Below are 25,492 nucleotides of genomic sequence, written 5' to 3'. Positions count from 1 at the left end.
GTATATATAAAACAAACATAAATAAATAAATACAAAAATAAATCTGCAGGGAAATATATAAAAAAAAAAACATAAATGAGTATTGCAACTTTGATTTCTTTATTTTTGTATTAAAATATTTTTTAAACATTTATTTATTTCTGTATTTAATTATACATTTTTATTTATTATTTTATTAATTTCCACATTTATGTATTTATTTATGTATTTATGTGAACATTTAATTATTTTTTACATTTATTTATTTATTTTATTTCCACATTTATTTATTTATAAATTTATTTATTTCCACACATATTTATTTATACATTTCCATGTCTAATATGTAAATTAGTTAATAAATAAATAAATGTAAAAAAAAAAGTAATTAAATGTTCATATAAATACATACATAAATACATAAATGTGGAAATTAATAAAAGAATAAATAAAAAGTTAGAATTAAATACAGAAATAAATAAATGTTTTAAAAATATTTTAATACAAAAATAAAGAAATCAAAGTTGCAATACTCATGTATGTTTGTTTTTTATATTTCTCTGCATATTTATTTATTTATGTTTGTTTTATATATGTATTTATTTATGTATAATTTTTGAACTCCCAGTCCTCCATAGTAATGACCCTTGTTTTAACTAATGCGTTTAAACAGTATTGGTATTATTTCAAAATTGTTCAAGGAAGACTTGCCAATAAAGTTAGAAGAAACTCCAAATCCCACAATCCTCTGGAGCTTCCGGTTATTACCCAGCGTTCCCTACGATACTGTAAAATGGCGGCGAATGCAAGCACAAACACAGCTGTCTTTGACTGTCCGTCATGGTGAGAAGAGAAATTATTCATCTAATAATTGGAAATAAATGCAAATACTGAATGTATAAACGTGTAACTGATGGGTAGTCAGCGTTTGCATGAATAAACTTTAATGCGCGGGGTTTCATATGCGGAGATAGTAACTTCATATACAGCAGGTCTGAGCAGACATGCTTCATTCATTCAACACCCGTGTGTTTTCCTTTGATTACATATGAGATCATGCAGTGTTGTGTTCATAATTCTGATCTTGATCGTTGAATAAATTTGGTTATTCGTGCTTTCTTTTGCACTGGTATTTTATATATATTATAATGAACATTTGTAATGCACAATACTAATGAATCTTACAAATAAATGCACAACTGTATTTTAATAGGACACAGGCTAAGAATAAATGATAGAAAGATGTTATTGTTTTTAATTATGATTATTTAACTTGATCTCAGGGCAGGAAAGCCTCCACCTGGACTCCATCTGGATGTGGTTAAAGGAGACAAATTAGTAGAGGTATGACTGCTCTCTATATTAAAATATTGCCTTTTGTGACCTTAACGGATAAAATGTCATCACAACTTTTTTAAGAGTTCTTAATTTACCCCCAAAATGAAATTTCTATCTTCATTTACTTACCTATGATGTCATTCTAAATTAATAAAATCAAGTGTTAAAATGATCCTTTGGCAGTGCTGACAGCTTGATACAAACACCATGAAAAAAAAGATTGTATATATATATAATATATATTTATTATACATTTAGAAATTCTTAATTTTATATTTAGAAAACCAAATAGGGACAATAGTCCGGAAACGTAAATATTTTTCCATACTCCGATTTATTTTTTCCATACTTTTCCAGACCTGGAAATTACTCAAATCAAATTCCATACTTTTCCAAACTCTTAGGAACCCTGTGATGCACAAAATCATTGGTTGCTGCGGTCACAGCTGTTTTTTTTGGGGGGGGGGGTCACACTAATGTGTTTACGCCACCTGCAGCTGGAGTATGTTGTGGGTTTTGTCCGCACTGAGCTACCGCGTTTACGATTTATTTCTGTGCTCAAAGTTGAACAATTTTGAACTTTGGGTGAAACCCTAAGATCGTCAATGTCCCATTTTACTCAACCATCCAATCACAATACAATGTACAATGACTGACAAACAAAACAGAAGTACCATAACAACCAAAGCGCTTGGCTGAAAAAAACGTTGGCAAACGCCCACTGTCAGTGTGCACAAGCCGCTTTCAGTCGCGTTTAAACACCTTTGTGTACACGCCCCCTTATTGTAAGTAAAACAAAGCCATTAACCAATCCTAATTAACGATTGGAACTAACCGTTTATATACAGTTATGTAAACTATCCTACGTTGCTTCACATTGTGCCTAAGGGGGCATGTACACCAAGGTGTTAACGCCGACGACTGGCGTATGTTTTTGATTGTTTTCAATGGAAGTGCCACACTTTTCAAAATCGCCAGCTTCTGGCGTTTTTTTCCACGCTAAGCGCTTGCTTTTTTTTCCACCCCCAGTGCTGAGCGACCAAAGTTGAAACATTTTCAACTTTGGGAGAAACGCTAAGATTGTCAATGTCACTTTTCACTCAACCACCCAATCACAGTGGAGGAGGGGCGGGACAAATATCACAACAACCAACCGGTGCATCGTTCAATGACTGATAAACCAAACAGAAGTATTATAGCAACCAAAGCATTTAGCTGTATAAACCGTCGTGGTTCGCCTGCTGTTTTCAGCCCAGTTTAAACGCTTTAGTGTACACGCCCCCTAACACCATCATCAGCCGTGACTTATATCACGATATAGCACAGCCTCTCATCGTGGCTTACTGTTTACATATATAATTTAAGTTTAATGCTCTAGGTGCCCTGATTAATAGCTTTAATAACTGGCCCTGCTTATTGTCTCCAGAAACTGATCATTGACGAGAAGAAGTTTTATCTGTTTGGGAGGAACCCAGACCAATGTGACTTCACGATAGACCACCAGTCCTGCTCACGGGTCCATGCGGCACTGGTCTATCACAGACATCTGAAGAGGGTCTTTCTTATTGACCTCAACAGCAGTGAGTGATTCCAACTAAACACTGGAGATCATCATGATTTATATTATCTGTTTATTTCATGCACACATGTAAAACAGCGATTCCCAATTAGAGGTCGACCGATATGCTTTTTCTCTGGCCGATGCCGATTTTTTAGAAATCAGGGCAGCCGATGGCCGATATGTTTGGCCGATTTTCTATATGTACATAATAATCAAAATGTACTCATCATTATTAGCAGATATTTTTAATGCAAAAATGTCACTATTTAAGTCAAAGTATTTAAAAATATATGACTGGTCTTTCTGAAGAGTTTTACAACCTCCTCTGCACCATGCTTTTATCAGACACAGATATTACCTGACACTCTGCTATCATCATCTTTGATCAGTTTTTTACCATGGCTTTTATTGCTTTGTAAGATAAAATCCTTATTTGGTAGACCTGATAAAATATTTATTCATCATAAAGTTAACATAGTAAATGTCTTTGGTTTTTAGTTGAGACTGTTATTTAGGGCAAATCTTTTTAAACACATTTACATTCTCATTTCTGAGACGCTATAAGTGACTGATTGTGCTGTCAGTGACGTCTTGTGACTTTAGTGTTGTTGGGACAGATCTGTTGTTTCAACCGTTCATTCAAACGAATCCGTTCAAAGGAGTCAGTTCGCGAATCGGACGCGCTGTGTTCTAATCCAGGCTGAGCAGCGCAAAACTGTAAACAAAGTCTTACTGTAACAACACGAAAAACATTTCCTCGGTGGATATGATTTGGTCTTCCGAATTTCGCCATCGGGTCAGTTTTGTTTTGAGTAATAAAAGCAGGGAGACAGAAAGCGTGCGGGCGCGGCTCTTCTCTCTCTGTCACGCAAACAAAACTCATCATCACTCATTAATCACATGAAATGAGCCTAATCTTTGCATGGACAGTGCACCGCGAGACATAACCCCGTCGCGCTGTTGTACTGGCTGCTTAATTCGCGCGATCCGCCATCATTTAGTAAAGCTGTTTGTGAACAAGGCTTGGCTGCACACACACGAGACGGGAGCGAGCTGCTTGCAGCAAGAGGCAGGCAGCGTCACGAGTTCTACAACAGCGCTTAGGTGCCCGCAGATGCGCCTGCCTATTAATCGGCCTAATTTTGCAGCAAAATCGGCCAAAGCCGATTTTTTAAAATATGCCAAAAATCGGCCAATTAATCGGCCGGCCGATAAATCGGTCGACCTCTATTCCCAATATTGTAGTTCAATAATGGGCACCAATACAATGATGCCAATATTTAATATAAAATGAAAAGTATTTGTTTTATACACTGCTAAGTTGATTGTTCGACTGTGGTCTCGTTCGCAGGCAATGTAGTAACTTGGTGCATTATAGATCGTGTTTATAGGTTTTTAACGGGTTTAAAGCATAGAGTGTAAAAAGATGTGTCTCAAAAGGCTTAAGAAAGAAGGATTTATAAAAAAAGGAAGCCAAAACCTCACAAAGAATGTGCTTCAGAGGTGGTGATTGTGAAGTGGAACCACAGTATTAAGGTCCCGCCCATATTCCCGATTGACTCAATAGATGTGTTCGACTTCATGCTGCGTTGCAAGTACTGACAAGCAGATGACATCAAAGTACCACGAGAGCGATTCAAGAACTCATACAAAGTCTGATTTCAAATCTATTTCGCAATACATTGATGTCATCTGCAGTAGGGCTGCACGATTTGTGCTAAAATGTGAATCACGATTTTTCTTTATGGGAATTTAGATCCCGATTCTCTCAAATGATTCTCATATTTTCAACAAAAAAAAAAACATTTATTGCACTCAAGTAACAAAAATGTGCTACACCGGACATTTAGTTATAATAAAGTGTCTTCAAAGTCTCTCTTCCTTATTTAAGAAGATGAGTAACTTAAAATGAGTTAGATGTTAAACATAAATAATAGAATGTTGACACCAATAAATAAAAGTAATTGTGCAAAAAAGCGCAGGTGCTATTTATTTTAATCAAATCAACCTTAAAACTTTAAAAACACGCAAACCTTTAAAGAACGAAACGATGATACAGAGGCCGTTTCTCAATCTGAAGGCTGCAGCCTTCCGGAGGTCGCATTTCTAAGCTGCATACGTCATCAAGACATCTTATTTCAGAATATTAACAATTATAAAGTTGATTATTATTCTTAGTTAATCGTAAATTGTTGTAATACGTTTATGACTTGTGAATGTAATGCTCAGTTAAGTTAAACCAAGCTTGATGACGTATGCAGCCTTCCGATTGAAAAACGTCCAAAGGTAGGCAAGGCAAGGCAAGGCAAGTTTATTTGTATAGCACATTTCATACACAGAGGTCATTCAAAGTGCTTTACACAGAAATGAGAAAACAATATATAAAAAAGAAAAAGAAAATGTAAAAATAAGATTTACACGATAAGATCACAATAAAGACAAAGATACATGAGAATTTAAAATAACAATTAAAGAAAATAAATGTGATTTTAATAAAACAGTTTAAAATGTTAAAAAGAATAAAACAGGAGTAAAAGTGACTTGAGTTAAAGGTGCAGTCAGTGTGAAGCAGCACAGTGCTCATTCAGTAAATGCAGAGTTAAACAGATGTGTTTTTAATCTAGATTTAAAAGTGTTTACTGTTGAAGCACATCTGATCTCTTCTGGAAGTTGATTCCAGCTAGAGGTGGCATAAAAGCTAAATGCTGACGCACCTTGTTTTGAGTGAACCCTTGGTATTTCTAACTGACCTGATCCTAATGATCTGAGTAATCTGTTAGGTTTATATTCAGTTAGCATATCTGTCATGTATTTGGGTCCTAAGCCATGAAGTGATTTATAAACGAGTAACAATACTTTAAAGTCTATTCTAAATGTAACAGGAAGCCAGTGTAAGGACCTGAGGACTGGAGTGATGTGCTCAGATTTTTTGGTTCTGGTCAGAATTCTGGCAGCAGCGTTCTGTATGAGCTGCAGCTGTCTAATGGTCTTTTTGGGGATCCCAGTAAGGAGTCCATTGCAGTAATCCACCCTGCTGGTGATGAAAGCATGAACAAGTTTCTCTAAGTCCTGTCTTGAGACAAAACATCTAATTCTGGCAATATTTCTGAGATGGTAGTAAGCTGATTTGCTTATCGCTTTCACGTGACTACTGAAATTAAGGTCAGACTCTAAAATTACACCAAGATTTCTGACTTTATTTTGTGTCTTTAGACCCCTAGAGTCAAGGTATGTGTTAACTTTGAGAGTTTCATCTTTATTTCCAAATACAATGACTTCAGTTTTGTCTTTGTTTCACTGGAGGAAGTTTTGACGCATCCAACAGTTAATTTCCTCAATGCATTTACATAGAGAGTCAATGGGGCTGTAGTCATTGGGTGACAGGGCTAAGTATATCTGGGTGTCATCTGCATAGCTGTGGTAAGCAATTTGGTTCTTTTTCATTATTTGACCAAGTGGGAGCATATACAAATTAAACAGAAGCGGGGCAAGAATTGAACCCTGTGGGACTCCACATGTCATGGATGTCCACTCAGATTTATGGTTACCTATGTTCACATAGTAACCTCTTCCTTGTAGGTATGTTTTAAACCATTTGAGAACCATCCCAGAGAGCCCTACCCAGTTTTCCAGTCTATGTAAGAGTATGGTGTGATCTACTGTGTCAAAGGCAGCACTAAGATCTAGTAGCACCAGCACTGATATTTTACCTGAATCAGAGTTTAAGCGAATATCATTTATTATCTTTATGAGCACTGTCTCTGTGCTGTGATGCTGACGGAAACCAGATTGAAAGTTGTCCAGATAGCCATTTGAGTTTAAGAATTTGTTCAGCTGATTGAAAACAACCTTTTCAACGATCTTGCTTATAAACGGAATATTTGAGATAGGTCTGTAGTTGCTAAGTATGGTTTTGTCTAGGTTACTCTTTTTTTAGGAGAGGCTTAACAACTGCTGTTTTTAAAGGTAACTTATTTCCTTGCCTTTTTTCAGAATCAATATTGTTGCATCGTCACTCTCTCCATCGCCACCAGGATTTTCCACAATGGCGCACATTTTTACTCTAATTTGTTTTAAAATTGCCACTCCAAATCCATCAAGTAAATCGATGTGTTTAGGTTTGCCGCTTTGTTCCACGTCACGCGAATGACAGCCAAAAGCCGCAAATGAGGAGAAGAGAGGAGAGAAACGATCGGGTCTGATTGATGAATGAATAGGGTTTGGTTTTACACTGCGTGAGTCTAAGCAAGTTTAACTGACATAACATCTGGACTGTTGTAATGGAAATACGTGAACGCAGTATCTGAATACAGGGAAATACTGTACATGCCGTCATTTACAAAGAGGATCGTGTGTATGTATGAATCGAGATCGTGATTCTTTTTTCGATTAATCGTGCAGCCCTAATCTGCAGTGGCGGCCGGTGACTTGTTTTTTGAGGGTGCACGATGCGAAGCTCGTCAAAACATTTATTTAGCCCATCGTGTGTGGCTCGTCATGTCAAAATATGTGAACCTATGTTGATCATGCGTCATGTCAAAATAAGTGCCTGCTGCAGATGCCTCGATGGGGTTTATGATAACACAGATGCTTGTGTTTTTTGCTAGATACTCGCTTAATCTCCATGTGTAATCAGAGTTTAGTGTTTAGCTAGTGTCTTGCAAGTATTTTGTGAATGTCTCTTATCATAAACCCCTCCGACGCATGTGCAGCAGGCACGTATTTTGACATGACGCATGATGCACATAGGTTCACTTAACGCACCGAACACACATTTTGACATGACGAGCCAAATACATGACACAACGAACACATTTTTTCTATTTGCGCCCCCGAAGAATAGTTTCCGGCCGCCACTGATTATCGGCCTGATGGTTTAACGACAATGCATGAAGTCAAACACACCAAATAGCAGATGCCCCATTTAGCATTGTGTATCTAAAACCAATCTTATAGACCCTTTTACAGCTCACGTGATCAAATAGCCTGCGCGCGCATTTGGGCAACAGAAGTGGTGTTATTCCCCATTGGTTCTAACGTGGTAGCAACTCAGAAAGTTTATTAAAACGGTTTCTCAACATCAAAATGTCCCGTTGTTGCGTTTGGTTGCACTAATATAATATACTAATATACGTATATATGTATCTGGCAACTTTATTTTTGGCCATCTGCTAACGTCTTTTATCCACTCCACTATAGTACACGGATCTGGTAACTGTATTGAAAATGTTGATAAAGTCCATTTTTTTAAAATAACTTACTGTTTGTGTTGCTTCACTGTTGATTCTTACGATACTTCCGTTGCCTAAATGCGCGCGCATACGCTGCCACGTCATCATTGTGTACAAACAGTAAAAGGGTCTATTAGAAAAGTGAACACTTTAAAGTACATCAGTGTGAGAAGAAATAATAAAAAAACAGAAACCATCTTGGGAATTTTTTTTTGAAGTGTAAATACAAGTTTGGCTTTATATGGAGGGGGCAGAGCTTATGGCCTATACTACAGCCAGCCACCTGGAGGAGATTAAAATAATTTGGCCTCACTTTTCAGGATACATGTGGCATGTCAGGTTCAAACAAGGCCAGTCAGGATTTAGAGTTTGGTACCACAATGGCAAAATCCCTAATGGCTTTAGAAAAAACGTTTTATTTTCTTATGCAAAATATAAACATTCATTTTATTAATTTATAACTTCACATTTTCTGTGTAGATTTTGAGGGAAAACTTGCACAGTTTTATAAAATAGATTTTAACATTGTACTGCATGTTTATTATTTGCAAAAGCTTAATAAAATCGCAGAAATGATGTAATGGACCTACAAGGAATGGATGCTGTGTGAATGTCAGACTCAATGGATCAGTCAAGTTTGCTATCCGAGTTGTATGTGTAGATTTCTTATGATTGATCTTCTCATTTCAGCCCATGGCACATTTCTGGGCAGAATCCGCCTCGAACCTCACAAACCTCAGCAGGTGCCGATTGACTCGACTATGTCTTTCGGTGCGTCCACAAGAGTGTACACGCTGAGAGAGAAGCCCCAAACACAGAGCAGCTCAACTACAGGAGACAGTAAAGGACTGGAGGATGAAGAACTTAAGGGATTGCTTGGCCTTCCAGAAGAAGAGACGGAGTTGGAGGTGTGTATGCGTAAAAGCAGCCTTAGCCCACGGAGGATTCTTGGATTGTCTGACACATGCCGCACTCAAAGATGGCAAAAGCTTTCTGAAAACGACCAGCTCCGAACAGATGAATTTGCTTTCTTTTGTTGACATCTATAGATCGTCTAGTTTTTCTGTGTTTGTGAGGAATTTTATGTGAAACACATCTGGTTTACTCACATACAGTCAAAGCCATCTTCTTATATGAGGGTCAACGTGAAGTAGGGCTGCACGATTCAAGCTAAAATGTGAATCCCGATTTTTTCCATGGGAATTGAGATCCCGATTCTCTCACCCGATTCTCTTTATTTTAACAAAAACATTTATTATGCACTTAACTAAAAAATGTGCTACAGGACTTTCAGTTATAATAACGTTTCTTAAAAGTCTCTTTCTTATTTTAGACCCCTTAAAATTTAGAATAATTTAAAATTTGTTAGCTGTTAAATTGCACCTGTGCTTTTTGTACTATCAAACTGGCCAACCTTAAAACTTTAAAAACACTAACGTTAAACCTTTAAAAGACTAAAAGATCAACATTTTGAGGCATCAGAGAGAAACGCAGACATGTAACAATGTTCCCTTCGTGCGAAAAACCCTTTGTAATGGGGAATGCAAAGAGGCCGTTTCTCAATGTGAAGGCTGCAGCCTCTCTGGAGGTCGAAATTCTAAACTGTGCATCATAAAGACTGTCTAATTTCAGAATATTAACAATTAACGTTATAAAGATGACTAATATTTTTAGTTAATAATAAATTGTTGAAGTATGTTAATGACTTGCGAATGTAATGCTCCGTTAACTCAAATGAACCAGGCTTGATGACGTATACAGCCTGCATGCGACCTCCTGAGGTTGCAGCCTTCCGATTTAGAAACGTCCGGAGCCTGAGGTAAATAATTTCCTTGCCTTTTTTCGAAACCAATGTTGTTGCATCTTCACTTTCTCCGTCACCACCAGGATTTTCCACAGTGACACTCGTTTATCCTCTCTTTTTTGTGAAAATTGCCGCTCCAGATCCACCAAGTAAACGACTGTGTTTAGGTCTGCCGCCTTGTTATACGTCACGCGAGTGACAGCGGAACGCCGCAAATGAGATGAGAGAGAGGAGAGAAACGATCGGGTCTGATTGGTGAATGAATAGGGTTTGGTTTTACCCTGTATGAGTGTGTGTTAGCAAGTTTGACTGATATTCTTGGGTTGTTGTAATGTAAATACGTGAACACTTGAACGCAGAAACTGAATACAGGGAAATACTGTAAATGCAAGTGAATCGCCGTCATTTAAAATGAAGATCGCCTATATGTATGAATCGAGATCGTGATTCTTTTTCGATTAATCGTGCAGCCCTAACGTGAAGCTCCAATATGCACATACATCCATCGTATTCTGCATCCCGACTCCAACTGTTTTGGAGTATTTTGGAAACCTGCACAGATAAACCAATAATAAAAATAACCATAATCAGTACTGTTAATCATCCCTTCATGTTATGCCATCTTTGACAGAACCTGACTGAGTTCAACACGGCTCATAACAAACGCATTTCCACACTCACCATTGAGGAGGGAAACCTGGAGATCCAGAGACCAAAGAGGAAGAGGAGGAGCTCACGAGTGTCCTTCAGCGAGGAGGAGGAAATCATAAACCCAGGTGCACGCTCGCATACAGTCACTGTGTATATGCTTGTTTATGTCTTTAATGTCATACACAGACCATCATTTACCTGCCAATAGCTCATGAGGGTCTCCTCTGTAGGCTTTGGGATTTCTATCCAGATGTTTTTATGGGTGGATTTTGTATAACATGCTGAATGGAAAAACCATACATTGGAGAAGTTTTTAAAATCAATGAGATGTGCATAAACACATTTTCCATAATAAATTTATATTTTCACAGAGGATGTTGACCCCTCCGTTGGACGCTTCAGAAACATGGTGCAGACAGCTGTGGTCCCCATTAAGGTAAAATCATTGGCTTGCTCCTGTGTGTTTGTGATTGCATTGATTTAAACTGGTGATAAACAGCCGCGCTCCCAATACAATAAGTTGTTTGTTTCATGGCTCACAAACACAGGAAATTGCATAATGTGGGATATAATGATTTTTAAAGGCTTCCTCGTAGTAACCTCATTTCTGACTCCTAATGTAAAGATAGCGGCCCTGAGCTGTCTATAGCTTTCATATAGTGTCCGGTCGTCTGTCTTTGCTGCAATCTTTCTGTTCGTACTGCTAACATAATTTCAGATATAAGCTGTTGTTGTTGAGCTGTGCAATGGAATTGTAAGAAATTAAACAGCTTTCCTGATTTTGCACAGTGGTTGATGTCCTCAGGGCAACATTATGTTGACCCTGGGGCAACATTTTAATAAACCAGTCAGATTTCAGAAATAAGTTTATAGTTTGTTTCAAGTTTAAGCTTACAATCAGGATGCGGTGCTTTTAGACCATTGTTTTTATCATTTTCCTCTGATTGGGTTGTCCTGGCATTTAATATGTCTCATTTCATTCATACTGCATGATTTCATCTTAAACCCAAGACGTAGCCTACACATAGTCGTGTACCTTAAAAGGGTTGCACATCGGGCGAGAAGCGCCGTGTTGCTTGGTACCACATACTGTATTTGAAATTTGAACACATTTTCTATGAGTGCGATACCCTAGACCAGGGGTGTCAAACTCAATTTCATCCCGGGCCACATCAGCATTACGGTTGCTCTCAAAGGGCCGGTTGTATTTGAACGACTGTATGAATGTATCAACTCTTTTATTACTGTACATTGCATAATTTTCTCTGCATTTGCTTACTATTGGTTTTGTTAATAACTCAATTAATACCTAGCTTTAAACGTAGAAGCCCAGGCAAATAATGACAACGTGTATAGAGTATAACTATTCTACAGATTATTTTAAAAATAATTTTGGTAACAAAAACACATGTTGTATGTGAGCTCACTCAAAAAGTTCTGTTATCCTTCATTGTGCAGGTAATAAAATGAGAGGCATTTTAAGATACTAATAAAGAGTTTTACAATCTCCGCCACAATATGCATTTATAGACACAGATACTCTCGCTTGTCATTTCTTGCCCTCTTTGCAAAAAAGCTGTGTTTTTTTTACCTGGCTTTAAGTGTCTGATTGACTGACGTCTCATGAGTTCAGTGTTGTAGGCTACAGATCAATAGTTTCAATCATTTATTAAAAGTAATCGGTTCAGATGAGTCATTAGTTCGCGTATTTAGCGGGAATAGACGCGTTGTAAACTAATACCAGCTGGACATCGCAAAACATTTCTGTAAACGAGACGAAAAAACATTTTCTCTCTGGATGCGCGTGAGCGTGCGCGAGAGAGGGAGAGAAAGCACGAGCAGATACTGTCCGTTTCCATATGCAGAGGTCGCATATGCAGCGTCATCAATCCTGGTTTATTTAAGTTAACTGACCATTACATTCACAAGTCATACGCATATTACAACTATTTACTATAAACTAAGAATAGTATTTAACTTTAGAATTGTTAATATTCTGAAACAAGACCGTCATGATGACGTATGCAGCCTGGAAATGCGAGCTCCGGAGGCTGCAGCGTTCGCATTCAGACACGCCCACTCTAGTAGTGCGCGCGTGCGGGGCACTGCTCGTTCTTTCTCATGCAATCATCAACATTATCACTACAATTACATTACAAAAAGACTTTGGCGGGACAAAAAATAGTTTTGGTGGCTGCTAAAAAAATCTATGTAGGAAATAACCTGCAAAAAATAAAACTTATAATAACAATAAAATAATTTGTAGACTCTGGCGGACCACATAATTAACATGATTTGGAAGCTCTTGCGGGCCAGATGAAATGAGGGGGCGGGCCGGATTTGGCCCGCGGGCCTTGAGTTTGACACCCCTGCCCTAGACGGAGCGAGATGTTATGCTTCTCGTCTGGTGTGCTACACCCTGACGTGTACCTCCCTAAAAATTTAACACCAAGTCAATTCTACGCAGATCGCAAGCGTTGTGATTGGTCTGCTAGAACCCCTCCCTCAGGTCCATATTTTATAAACTCAAGCTGTAACAAAAAGGGGGTCAAGATTCTCTGAATCCTCGATTCAATTATATTTTCGATTCTAAGGTCACGATTCGATTCTCGTTTTTTACTTTTTTTTTTTTTAAAGAACAGGTTGCTATGCCATTTTTAGACTAGAATTTTCTGAAATATAATATCTGTGCCCGGTTGCATGAAAGTCCTTAAGCTAAGAAATCCCTAAAATATAAGGTTAAGGGTACCCTTAATAGAAAAACCCTTAAGGGAACCATAAGCCGGTCAGTAAGTATTTACACTTAAATGCTAAAGTATTACCTCAAGTTCTGCTTTGCGTTGCTACAAAGTCCTTAAGTTCCATTGGATAATAGCGGTATTGCGGAAAGATGGAAAATCTCGTCATTGGCGGGGAAGCGTTTTCTCTTAATTGACGAGATATCTCGTCACTGGCCGTGAAAGAGTTAAAAACTTAACTCTTTCACCGCCAGCGTTTTTAAAAAAAGTTGCCAGCCAGCGCCAGCGTTTTTCATGATTTTCACCAAAGTTTAATGCCTTCCAGAAAATGTTCTTCTTTAAATATATAAACATACAATATACCAAATGAAAGAACAGACCCTCTGCTTTCAAACAAAAAAACCGTTTCATCCTACCTTTAGTAGTTCTTTTGCAATCAGCTTTTGAATATGGGTAGGTTTTTGCAAAAACACCATATTTTGAGCAAAAAGCAGAGATAATTCCGTTTTTGTGACGGACTTTTCATAGAGATCCCATTCAGAGCGATCTTTAAAACAGACACGGACATGCAGCCGCTTGCCATAGGGCAATACTTCCGGTTTTAAAAAGTTGCGGAAGGGCGCCACCTGGTGGATAATAGCGGTATTGCGGAAAGACGGAAAATCTCGTCATTGGCGGGGAAGCGTTTTCTCTTAATTGACGAGATATCTCGTCAATGGCGGGGAAAGAGTTAAGGGACTATAACAGGTCCCTTAATGTCACACACGATGGCTGATTTTATGGTTATTTAAGAAAATGAAGTACCGACGCGCATTTCTAACGATCAAAATAATCCTTTAGAAAAAATTGATGCGCATTTATTAGGAGAATAGCGGTTTGATCGTCCGTCAATCTAAAGTGCTTCAAGTTTGAATTACTTTGAGGTTTTATACATGCGGCACTTTACAGTCTGTTATTTGCGATGTTTGATTGTACACACATCTGCCGTCTGTTGAGCTGCGTGCGTTGATTTGTTTACGCTGTCAGATTTTGTAACTATAGCAACCGCTTCACCGCTGCCATGTTTTGGCACAAACTACCTTAAAATAGTATAAACACTTTAGGGTGACAGTTAAGACCTTTGTTGCAACCACTGATCTATATAAATGACTGGATTGCGCATGACGTCACACTTGTGAAGCCACCGCGCCGCCATGTTGGTATACCCAAACGTTCTATTAAATCAATGGACGTTATCAGATTTTAATGATAAAACATCACTTTACTCGTCTTCGTTTTTATATGTGAAGTTACCCTGTACATTATAACAACACAAACATCCAAAGCATGTAAATAGTTATTTACTGAAAGTTGTACATTTTGCGTTTTAAACAGTCATTATACATTCATCTTTATTACAGTATCAGATCAGCAGACAGACCGCAGCATATTTAGTATTAATGACAATAAACGTGCTCATTCTGAAATCTAAATAAATAATCATGCTTTGTACCGTATGTGCATGCAATAATTTGCTAGTTTTGTAATTATGTTATCTAAACTTACCTAAACTTATTTAGAGAAATAACGCTGACCGTCACAGTCTAGCTGAATGTCAAAAAAAATCTTTATTTATAACCGTGTCATTAACAAATGCAACAGACACACTCACCTTAACGGTTTATAAATCCATTATCCTGCCCGATTAAAACATAAACATTGCAAATAACACCAGAATTAACAAATAATTAACGTACACATATCCTAAAAATTAACCTTGTGTAACTGATACGCTGTAAAGGGGGTAAATTTTGATCATGATTTTGAATGGAAGTCAATGACGCTCTCTGCCAGTTGGGTATACCAAGATGGCGGCTCGAACTCTGCGCTGGCTTCACCTCACGCAGTTATGTAAAGCGTTCTATGCGCAATCCAGTCATTTATATAGATCAGTGGTTGCAACGCTCTTAAAGAAATCCCTTACCTCAGGGATTTTTTCTCCCTCAGGGAAACCCTCACTTAAGGAGTTTCATGCAACCGGGCACCTGAACCCGGAGATGCCTTGCCATTTAAGTCGTGCTGCCAGTGGAAAAATATGGTACACGCACATACCAGATAAAACATGTCAGTACTTTTATTTACGCGCTTTTATTGCCATCAAACGAGATGGTGGGACTATACCTCAATGAGTCATGTTTAAATGCTGTTTTCATAACTTTTAAGCAACTGAAATAAGTTGTTCTAAAACGTAAACGGGGAAACAACGGTCCCGTCACAGATACCGCTCTGCTGAGTTCAGCTGAGTTCAAATTTTTTAATAAAATAGTAAAAATAATCAATACTGAATCTAATCAAAATAATTTTAATAAGAATTGAATCACATTGCAATTGGTCGCAAAACGGTTATGAAAATAATTCCGTTTCTTTTTCAAAATTGCACTGTAATTCCCAACCTTTAAAGAAGTAAAATAACTTTTACTGCTTCTTTACCACAGAAGAAGAAATACGAAGGCCACGGCACATTGGGATTGGACGACAGCATAGCTCGCCGATTACAGAACTTCCCCCTCAGTGCTGGGCTCTACGGCGACCTGCCACCCACCAGCCACGATTTTGGAGGCCAGGGGGGCGGCGGCCAGGGAGGCGGGTCATCTGCAATCCTTGCCGGTATGCCTCTACCCTTCCCCAACCCCGCCCCAGAGATCGATCTCACACCCACCACTGTGCAGCCCCCTGCTATGCTGAACCCCACACCTGCGCCAGGACCCTTTATGGCCGAGCCCCTGAACGAGCCACGCAAGAAAAAATATGCAAAGGAGGCGTGGCCTGGCAAAAAACCCACCCCCTCCCTGCTGATCTAACATGCAGGACTTCTCGTTTTACAGTGACACATAAGACTTTGATGCTTACGTTTACAAGCGTCTGCACGTTTGGACCACATTTTCAGGTTATCGGTTCCAAACTCTACAGATTTTTACAAATTTACACGCTTCAAATGCAGAATGTTACCTGTTGCAAGGCATTACCACAAGGATTATACATTTTGGGAATCTGAGGCGTTACCGTGTAGACACACTATAAACTGGTACTATCAGCCTGAACTCATGAAAACATGGTTGGCAAAGAATTCTTTCATAGAAAAATATTTAATTGTTATTATTAGGACCTGTAATTACATTTTTGGTTTTTTTTGCAATGACATTCTCATAAGAATTGAGGACATTTCCCAACACAAATTCTCATAACATCATTAACATAATCTTTCTCATTCTAGAATATTTTCTTTAAACTTTGGGAAGGCATATGGCTCTGCATGTTTCAGGCTTTTTCAGATATTTCTGATGAACACTTAGATTCACAACGCTTATACCACATACAACAAATATTGGATAAATGCATTGTTATATCAGAGATACAAGCTGACAGCTGCTGTTTCTGTTGGCCATAAGGTAACCAGCGATGGGATTTTAACAAGAACATCTATTTAAAACCTTGTTTTGTGTTGGACAGAAGTGCCATCGTATCACTGTTCAATTATAATTTCATGGGTCTTTGTTTTTAAAGATTTTTTTTATTGGCCTACACCGGGGTGGGGAACCCTGGTCCTGGAGGGCCACTGTTCTGCAGAGTTTAGTTCCAACCCTAACTAAACACACCTGAAAAATCAAGTCTTCAGGATTACTTGGAAATAAAATTCAGGTGTGTTTGATTAGGGTTGGAACTAAACTCTGCAGGACAGTGGCCCTCCAGGACCCAGGGTTCCCCACTCCTGGCCTACACAAACCAAACCATATCACACAAATGTTACAGTAATGGATTGTAATGTTGAAACTGTAGCATCGATTAACATGTCTGATCAATTTCTGTGTTATCATAAAGCTAACTGTTTGTATTTCACGGTTTAATGAAACGTTTCTAAATAATGCTATGTATTCATAGAGGGTAATGCAAAGATAGAAACATAAATGAATGGAGGGAGATGCCTTGTAATGTGAACTGTTTTGTTAGCGTTTTTATATATATATTTTTTATATCTTGAATGCTTGTTGCTACCCAGGGTAAGAAGCAGTAATAGCAAGATTTAATGTGGAAAGATGAAAGGGATTTCTGTCACTATTGGATTATTTGTCTAATAAACAGTATTCCTTAGTTTAAACATGGATTTCAATAGTTAAATGCATTAATACGTTATTTTTTAAAGGTGGGGTGCATGATCTCTGAAAGCCAATGTTGACATTTGAAATCACCTTAACAAACTCACCCCAACCTAATAGAATCTGGACCTTCTTTTGATAGACCCGCCCCACACATATGCAACCCAGGCAACGATGTTGGTTAGTAGACATGTTGGTTGGTACTCTGCCTTTTCCAAAGGGTTTCTCAAAAATCATGCACCCCGCATGTAATTTACATGTTTATTATTGATCCACACTTTTAAAAACTACCCGCAGATGGCTTTTTACGTATTCAGCACTGAGTGCCTTGAAAATGTACAACTTTGGGTGAAACGTAGGGCAAAATGTTAACAATGTTTTTTTAAATGTTGATAAAAATATTAGGAAATGGAGGTGTTTCCATTAACCGATGTTATGAGACTAAAACATAATTTTGTTCTCTCTCGACAAGTCATTTAAAAAACCATGGTGAACAGGTGTGTTCGACTTCATACAGCACTGTGCAATGATTCAATGCATACAGAGCAGTCGACTCTGGAATCGCTCTCAGGCGATTTTGTGCTTGTTGGTTCTTGCGACACCACATGAAGTTGAACACACCCGTGTATTGTCCTCCAACCAAACATAGTGCACCATATTTAAAGAATAATCATGTGACTTGAACGGCAATTTTCATTATTATTGCAGTCTTACAATATGTTCCTTTTTTTGAATTCCCTAAAAGCGTAACAACTTTTTTGCGATATAGGGAAAGTTTTTGCTAAATTAACGTTTCCCTTTGGCACATTTTTAATTCGCTATTTCAGTTTGCATCTAGTGGAAACACGTCTAGTGCCACTTTTCATTCAGGGGGGCGAAACAAATACTACAACAACCAACCAACCAACCGGCACATCGTACATTAACTGATAAATAAAGAAGTATCATAGCAACCAAAGTGCTCAGCTGAAGAAATGCTGGCAAGCGCCCACAAGCTGTGTTTCCATAAAATATTTGTGCAGAACGGCATTATTTTTTTATATGCTGACAAAAAACTATTGCAAAATTACAGCTTTTCCATTAACTGTTGATATGCAATTAAAACAAATTTGTTTTGTCTTATGATACGTAATTTCAAAAACCATAGTGATGGGTGTGTTCGACAAAATAATGTTTTAGTCGCATAAGATCGGTTATGAATTGTTGTCATTTCGCAATCATATTTTGTCTCGACATTTGGTAAACAATGCAAAAGTTTTGTGCAAAATCTTTAATATGAATGTAGCTACTGACGTACAACAGATACATTTCGCTATTTCAGTTTGTACAATTTGAAGGGTGATGAAAACACAAACACATCTAGTGTTACTTTTCAATTAGCCGTCCAATCAAAGTGGAGGAGGGGCGGGACAAATACCACAACAACCAACCAGCGCATCATACAACGAGTGATAAACAAAACAGAAGTATCAAAGTGCTCAGCTGAAAAAACGCTGGCAAGCACAGGATCCACATGGCTTTTTCAGACGGGTTTAACTGGTGAGCCGGACACCTAAGTTTACTTCAATATTTTTCATTTAAATGTTAATATATCACGACAAATTATAGATTGTTGAAAAGAATGAAGTTTTCATATTTCAAAACCTTTAAGTAGTAAAAATAATGGAGTAACTGTAATTTATCAGTTAAAGGGTTTAACACTTTGGTGTGCAGGTTATAGTCTTTTTATCTCATATCTATCTTTCTATGTTTCCTGTATGATATTTTGGCCATGTAGACATAATTTATCTTACTTTTGAATACTCTCACATTTTCGCTAATGTAAAATACCATTATATAAAACTTTTAATTATTTAATAGATAGCTTGATTAAAAATTACAGTAAAATATTTTGCCCAGAAAGTGAAGTTTATCTTGACTGATGCTGTTGTCCACTTGGTGAAGTACACAGACATTTGATGAAACTAATCGTGGCTAAGAAAAATGTTGATGGAAACGATCCTGAGTAGAAACTCGTTTTTTATCGCCTTTTGTTAAAAACAGTTTATCTTTAAAAAAATTCAACTAACGTTATTTCTATATTTCTAAAGATAACAAGGCAAAACAACATAAGCATATGAAGGTAGCAATAACAGGAAGCTAGTTAAGTGTTGTATTTTTACGTCACAAATGCTGTTAGTTGTGCTCTGATTTGAGTATGTTTCAGATGGGTTTGAAGCAGTTTATGAAAGTGTAAGTAATTACTTTTTTCCACTAGATGGCGGTGTGTGACAGAGCTGTTAACCGTGCCGTTCCAGACATTTCTCCTGCCTGTGTTAAGCAGATAATTTCAGCAACTCCACAATAATAAAAAATAATAATTGCGCGTCTGTGCAAACTGGCAGGTAAAAATAAAAGCATACACGACACTATAACACTTAAGTTATTGCTCAAATCCTCACAAGAGTTTGAAAGGTTTGATGCGTCTCCGTCAGTTTTTCTTCGTGACCCAGCAGGGGTCTCGCGCGCTCCTCTCACTGGCACCTCATTAATCAAACGTGCATGAGCGCGCTCAGGTTGCCATGGCAATAATTATCAGAGCTGCCTAATTAACTTTCTCAATTGCTTAATGATATACGACCCTATGAACTCCCCTCTGTTTCTTGCCTGTCTATAATTCGGGCTCGGTTTTCTTCCTCTTGATTTTTTCCCTTTTCTTTCTCGCTGTTAACCCGTGACCACCATTTTACCAGAATAAAATATGAACAGATTGATGTTAAAATTTCAGCTCAGAGTTGTCGCACCTTACTGCTGACACAACAGGTGCATGATACATTTCAGAAAGTTTTTTTCGTAAGAAAGTAGATTGTTTTTAACCTAATGTCTGTTGAAAACATCTGTGGCGTACTGTCATATAGTTTCTGATCAGTTGGATGATGCCTTAAAAAAAACTAGCTTTTCCAAGGACCTTAACATTTTAACCTAATTTTAAAACGCATTAATTAAGTTCAAATAAAATTAGTTGTTACTTGTGCTATAGTTATCTAAATGAGGTAAAGAAAATCTAGTTATGGCTTATCATATGTGGCCTCAAGGCCCTAAATATTTATTTATTTAGCAAACATTTATATTTAAAGCGAATTAAAAATTAGGAACATTTAACATTTTGTCAGAAAAAAATCCAACAAAACCGTTTTGAAGATTCATTTGGCCTACTTTGTTTGATTTGGACTTTATCAACAAAGGCAGATACATCAAAAAGAGACATTTCAAAATACTTCTTTTAGATGTCAAATATATATTTGGTGTCCCCAGAATACGTATGTGAAGTTTTAGCTCAAAATATCATATAGGTAATTTATTATAACATGTTAAAATTGTCACTTTGTAGTTGTGAGCAAAAATGTGTTGATCTCTATACTAAATGGCAGTGCTGTGGTTGGATAGTGTAGATTAAGGGGCGGTATTATCCCGTTCTGACACCACAAGGGGAACCAAATTTCAATGACCTATTTTTCCCACATGCTTACAGAGGATGATTTACAAAACTAAGTTGCTGGGTTGATCTTATTCACATTTTCTAGGTTGATGTGGGACCCAATTTATAGCAATTAAACATGGAAAAAGTCAGATTTTCATGGTATGTCCACCTTAAATGAAGTGCAAATAATGGGCATTAACAAGTAATTGGTTGATGCTATAGGTATTTTATCATTCTTATGCTGCTACAAAGAATTATGTGAAATCTTGTTCTGTCACAAGCCTGTCACCTCTTTCAATTATTTCTAATGTTAAGAAGGCAGTGATTGTTTGTGTATCTTGTAAAACGGTAAAATTGTAGTAATCATTGTTTTACTGTAGTTTCTACTGTAGTTGTACTTTACATCATGATAATTACACAGTAAAAAAATGTGCTTATGCAGCTGTTTGTCAGGAACTTACTGTAGATTTAAATTTAGGTTATTTACTGGCAACAGTTTGTTCAAAGTTAAATGAACATTAAACATCAACAAATCTTTATCTTTACAAAATAAAACTAAAATAACAGACTCATGCAAAACATTTTGGGAACCAGAAATCTTCATGATTCTTCCTTCAGATTTTTGCAAGTATTTTATTCTGTAAAGTTCTTTAAACTTGTTAATGTTTAATGTTCATTTAACTTGTTGCCAGTAAACAACCTAACTTTAAGTCTACAGTAATTACTGGCAAACAGCTGCCAGTAATACTGTAATTTCTACAGCAATATTTTAACAGTGTATGGTTAGTTACTGTAGTGGACAATGCAGGGCTCAACATAAAGGACTGCCCGGTGGCCTGGGGCAAGCGTGAGAGGCGTTCGGGCCAGTAAAAAGTATTGTCACTTGCCCAATCAGGCCAGTGCTTCACCCTCAGTCACTGAGATATATTTTCATCAATGTATATTATTTAACATCTTGGAAGCAGACATTTACTTGGGTAAAACACGATGAAAGAAAATATGCAATATTTTGTACAGTTTGCTGTCAGTTTACAGGTATAGCAGAAAAGTTGTGAGCCTTTATTCATTGGAATGGGTCTGTTGTATATGTTTACAATTATAATTGACTTTTGAATTATTATTTTTAAATGTGTGACACTGACTTTTTTATTGGGGCCAGTAAAAATTTTGGCAGGTCAAGTGAAAACCTGAACCACTGGCAGTATAAAAAAATATTTGTGTTGAGCCTTGCAATGGTAATTTTTCGGTTACTGTCGTTGTACTGTACTACAAATAGTTAAAGTGTGTAAAACTGTTACTTTTGTTTATTTGTAATCTTTCACTAAATAACCTGCTTTTGTTCATAAACTATTTTTTGTTTGCCTAATGTCACCGAGCCTTCCTGGCTTCGCAGATTATAAGAGTAAAATGGGTTTCAAAAGTAATTTTTTGTTGTCTTGCAAAACTGTGAGCACTTGCACTGTTAAAATATCTATTTGCGGTAGATCCAACCTACCTTGCTTGGCAGCCCTGTAAGTGCCTTTGATTCCACAGATGGAGTTAAAATTATTATCTGTTAAAATTAAAGGCACCTGATATTCCTGTAAGTCTTCTTGTATATGCTGATATCTGGTATGAATGTCAGTAAGTGTGTGTAAGCGCGGGAGCGATGTGTGCGCCTGGGGCAGCAGGTGACCTCGTGTGACGGGTTGAGTGAAGGGGCCGGTGAGGGCCTGTCAGCTCCTGTTCACTCATTCAGTGTCTGATGCAGCCAGGCAGAACTCTGCACAACACCTGCTGACACTCGCGCTGGCCCCGTGCCTTCACGTCATACACGCTGCTGTCAGGACGGACTCATAAGGTTACACGAATCTTACTATGCACACACACTGTTGACGGCGTGTCAGACTCGATCTGGATGTTCTGTCGTGTCCCACCCAGGCAGTTTGCAGGACCCTCATTTAACATGCATCCATTCTGAACACTTATCGCCAAGAAAATGGAATTAAGGAGCTCAGATGCAAAAGCCTCTAACCACCACATCTGTCAAAAATGAGATAATGATATTTACCGAATGCTCTTGGGGCTAAAGCTGTTTCATGCATTCTGACTCATTAACACTGGTTAAGAGTTGGATTCCTCATGCTAAAGAGGCAAAGTGTCAAAAAAGCAGTTGGACGTATGATGGAGTATTTCTGTGCAGTTTTTTCGAACATGAAAGATTTGTACGTAACAGTCTCACTTTTTATTTCTTTTATTGGCAATTTCAGTGCAGGAAGTAAATTGAAAGTCCTTATATGGACACTCCACCCCGAATACATGAAATACACATTGGCTCGAAATCAACGTCACCAGAGAAGTGGTTTGTGAGGGAAAGTTTAGCTTGTTCAGCTTCCCAATGAATCCAGCATTATGGAAACAATGGAAATAGTTTGTTTGTTAATGTCACAGGTCGAGAAGCGGACCACCCCTATCGCTGGTCACGCTCCTCCTAGTTCCACCTCAGAGCAGGCCAACGCTAGGATGCCAACCACCGCTAAAGGTCTGAAATTTCCTTTTCACTTACTATCCTGTAGTCTCACCTGCCACAAGTCTATCAGTCCGGATCAAGATCGTCTTCATGAGTGTAAAGCACTTACCGTCGTCTATAGTAAGAGCCATCGGAATGTGTTGTATGTTGCCTATGTGAGAGTAAAGCCCCAGTCACCAGTGAAAGTACTTACCTCCTGTTATAGCTAAGAGCTACCTGCTTGAGTTGCACATCGTCTATGTGAGTATCGCGGGTCACGCTCCTCCTAGTTCCACCCTTGAATAGTCACCCCGTGACATCCTCCCCCGCCAATCCGTTCTAGTCCCTAGAATGCGGGCTCTTTTGTTGACGGGCATAAGGTAAGTACTTTAAAAAAGGATGTCATTGGCCATTGGGGAATCTTGGTCGCTCAACCCGGGGTGGACTGCCGACTACGCCAAATCTGTCACAGGTCGAGAAGCGGACCGCCCCTATCGCGGGTCACGCTCCTCCTAGTTCCACCCTTGAATAGTCACCCCGTGACATTAATCTGGGCTAGTAGCAGATTTGTGCAAGTATGTTTGTTAAAAGCTGAATTTTGTTTTGAAATGGGGTGGTCCTAACAGGGTAATGAGTCGCAGGCGGTGAGTAAAACTGCATCAAATGTTTGTTTTGTTGGCAATCGGTCCGTAAGTATTTAGTGAGTATTTAGTGAATCATAAATTGTCCAAAGATAGTAGGTTAATGTTTTGTGTGTGTTGCTTTGCTCTTGACTTTCTCCGTCTGCGGTACGCCTCCAGGGGCTCGTTTTTTTATCAGCAGTACAGCTGCCTTTTATACATCTGATAAAACTAAAGACTCTTTTATGATATATAGATGGAATAATACTCTATAGGTACTCAAGATTAACATGAGATCAGCAGAAACACTGTGTGTTATGTGACCTTTAACTCTTTCCCCGTCATTGACAAGTTATCTCGTCATTTAAGAGAAAACGCGTCCCTACTAATGACGAGAATTTCCAGCTTTTTCGCAATACACTTTTTCAAATTATAGAACCCGGAAGTAATGCCTCACATGAAAGACAAAGGCTGTTTCTCAATATGCGTTCTTCAGCGATCTTACGTCCTTGTGTTCTCGCTCTACGTCATCATTAACTGTTCAATTCCAATTCTCAAGTACAACACAAGTACAGAGGATGCATGAAAATACCCCGATGTGTTCTTGATATCGAGGATGCATCGAGTGCAGACTTGCACCCTGAAATCTGGGGAGGTCAGGTGACCAACGGAAGATCGCACACATCTCAATTCTCACAGGTGCGTTCTGTGTTCTTGTGACCTTCTAAAAAAATTAAATTATCTCAGCTTTTTGTTCAAAATTTGATGTTTTTGAAGAAACCTACTCATATATGAGAGGTGATAAAAAGAGAACTAATGAAGGTAGGATGAAACAGTTTTTTGTTTTTTATATATTGTGTGTTTATATATTTAAAGAAAAACTTGCTGGTGCTGGCTGGCAACTTTTTTGGAAAAAAAAGCAGGTGGGGAAAGAGTTAAATACTTTGGCATCAAATTTGCTTAATCATGTCATATGGAAATACCGGTTTGTTGGCAGAATTCATTAAGAGTCTGTTGAAAAAAATGCTAATTTACAAGAAAACATGTCAGATGCACTTATGGTTATGTTGTGTTGTAACTTGTAAAAATAATAGTGCATTTAGTAAATGTGCACAAACTCATAAATAACTTTAGGCCTGAAGTGAACACTGAACAAACAAGGATAAAACAATAGCAGGCCTACTTTAAATTTAAACTTTTCATGCCTCTGCATGAATACTTTTTGTGTCTTGGCTACATAATTTACATGATTTACAACACAGAGAATATTGTAAATTCACTGACTTGCTAAAGGTACAGATGTGACCAAAATCTAAGAACATTTTAACTTCTGCTACAAAGTACTCTTATGTAAGCCGAAGTAAATCCAGTTTTGGAAGTGTTTTCAGAAATTAAATTTTCCGTATTCCCATTGAATTTCAAACTGACTCTGCTCCTTCACAATCTTAAAGTGGATTTTATTTCTATCCGTCAAACACTCAGCAAATCT

At 37.9% G+C, this 25,492-nt stretch overlaps 1 protein-coding gene across 1 annotated transcript; it reads left to right on the top strand.

Annotated features, from left to right (window-relative positions):
* Window positions 1-743: 743 nt before the first annotated feature.
* On the top strand, window positions 744-17,058 carry ppp1r8a (protein phosphatase 1, regulatory subunit 8a). The gene is made up of 7 exons (XM_065290921.2): window positions 744-822; window positions 1,263-1,323; window positions 2,744-2,897; window positions 8,800-9,017; window positions 10,545-10,689; window positions 10,936-11,000; window positions 15,777-17,058. The coding sequence occupies exons 1-7, from the start codon at window positions 773-775 to the stop codon at window positions 16,140-16,142; spliced, it is 1,059 nt and encodes a 352-aa protein (XP_065146993.1). The 5' UTR covers window positions 744-772; the 3' UTR covers window positions 16,143-17,058.
* Window positions 17,059-25,492: the final 8,434 nt, after the last annotated feature.

Source organism: Paramisgurnus dabryanus, chromosome 19, assembly GCF_030506205.2.
Source record: "Paramisgurnus dabryanus chromosome 19, PD_genome_1.1, whole genome shotgun sequence".
NCBI classification, from domain to species: Eukaryota; Metazoa; Chordata; class Actinopteri; order Cypriniformes; family Cobitidae; genus Paramisgurnus; species Paramisgurnus dabryanus.
This window is presented reverse-complemented; position numbering and strand designations above follow the sequence as displayed.

Bases quoted from the DNA above. Each gene is read 5' to 3' on its own strand.
- ppp1r8a (XM_065290921.2), top strand. From the start codon at position 773: ATGGCGGCGAATGCAAGCACAAACACAGCTGTCTTTGACTGTCCGTCA. The intron at 9,018-10,544 runs GTGTGTATGCGT...CATCTTTGACAG, and splicing joins AAGAAGAGACGGAGTTGGAG to AACCTGACTGAGTTCAACAC. The intron at 11,001-15,776 runs GTAAAATCATTG...TCTTTACCACAG, and splicing joins CAGCTGTGGTCCCCATTAAG to AAGAAGAAATACGAAGGCCA.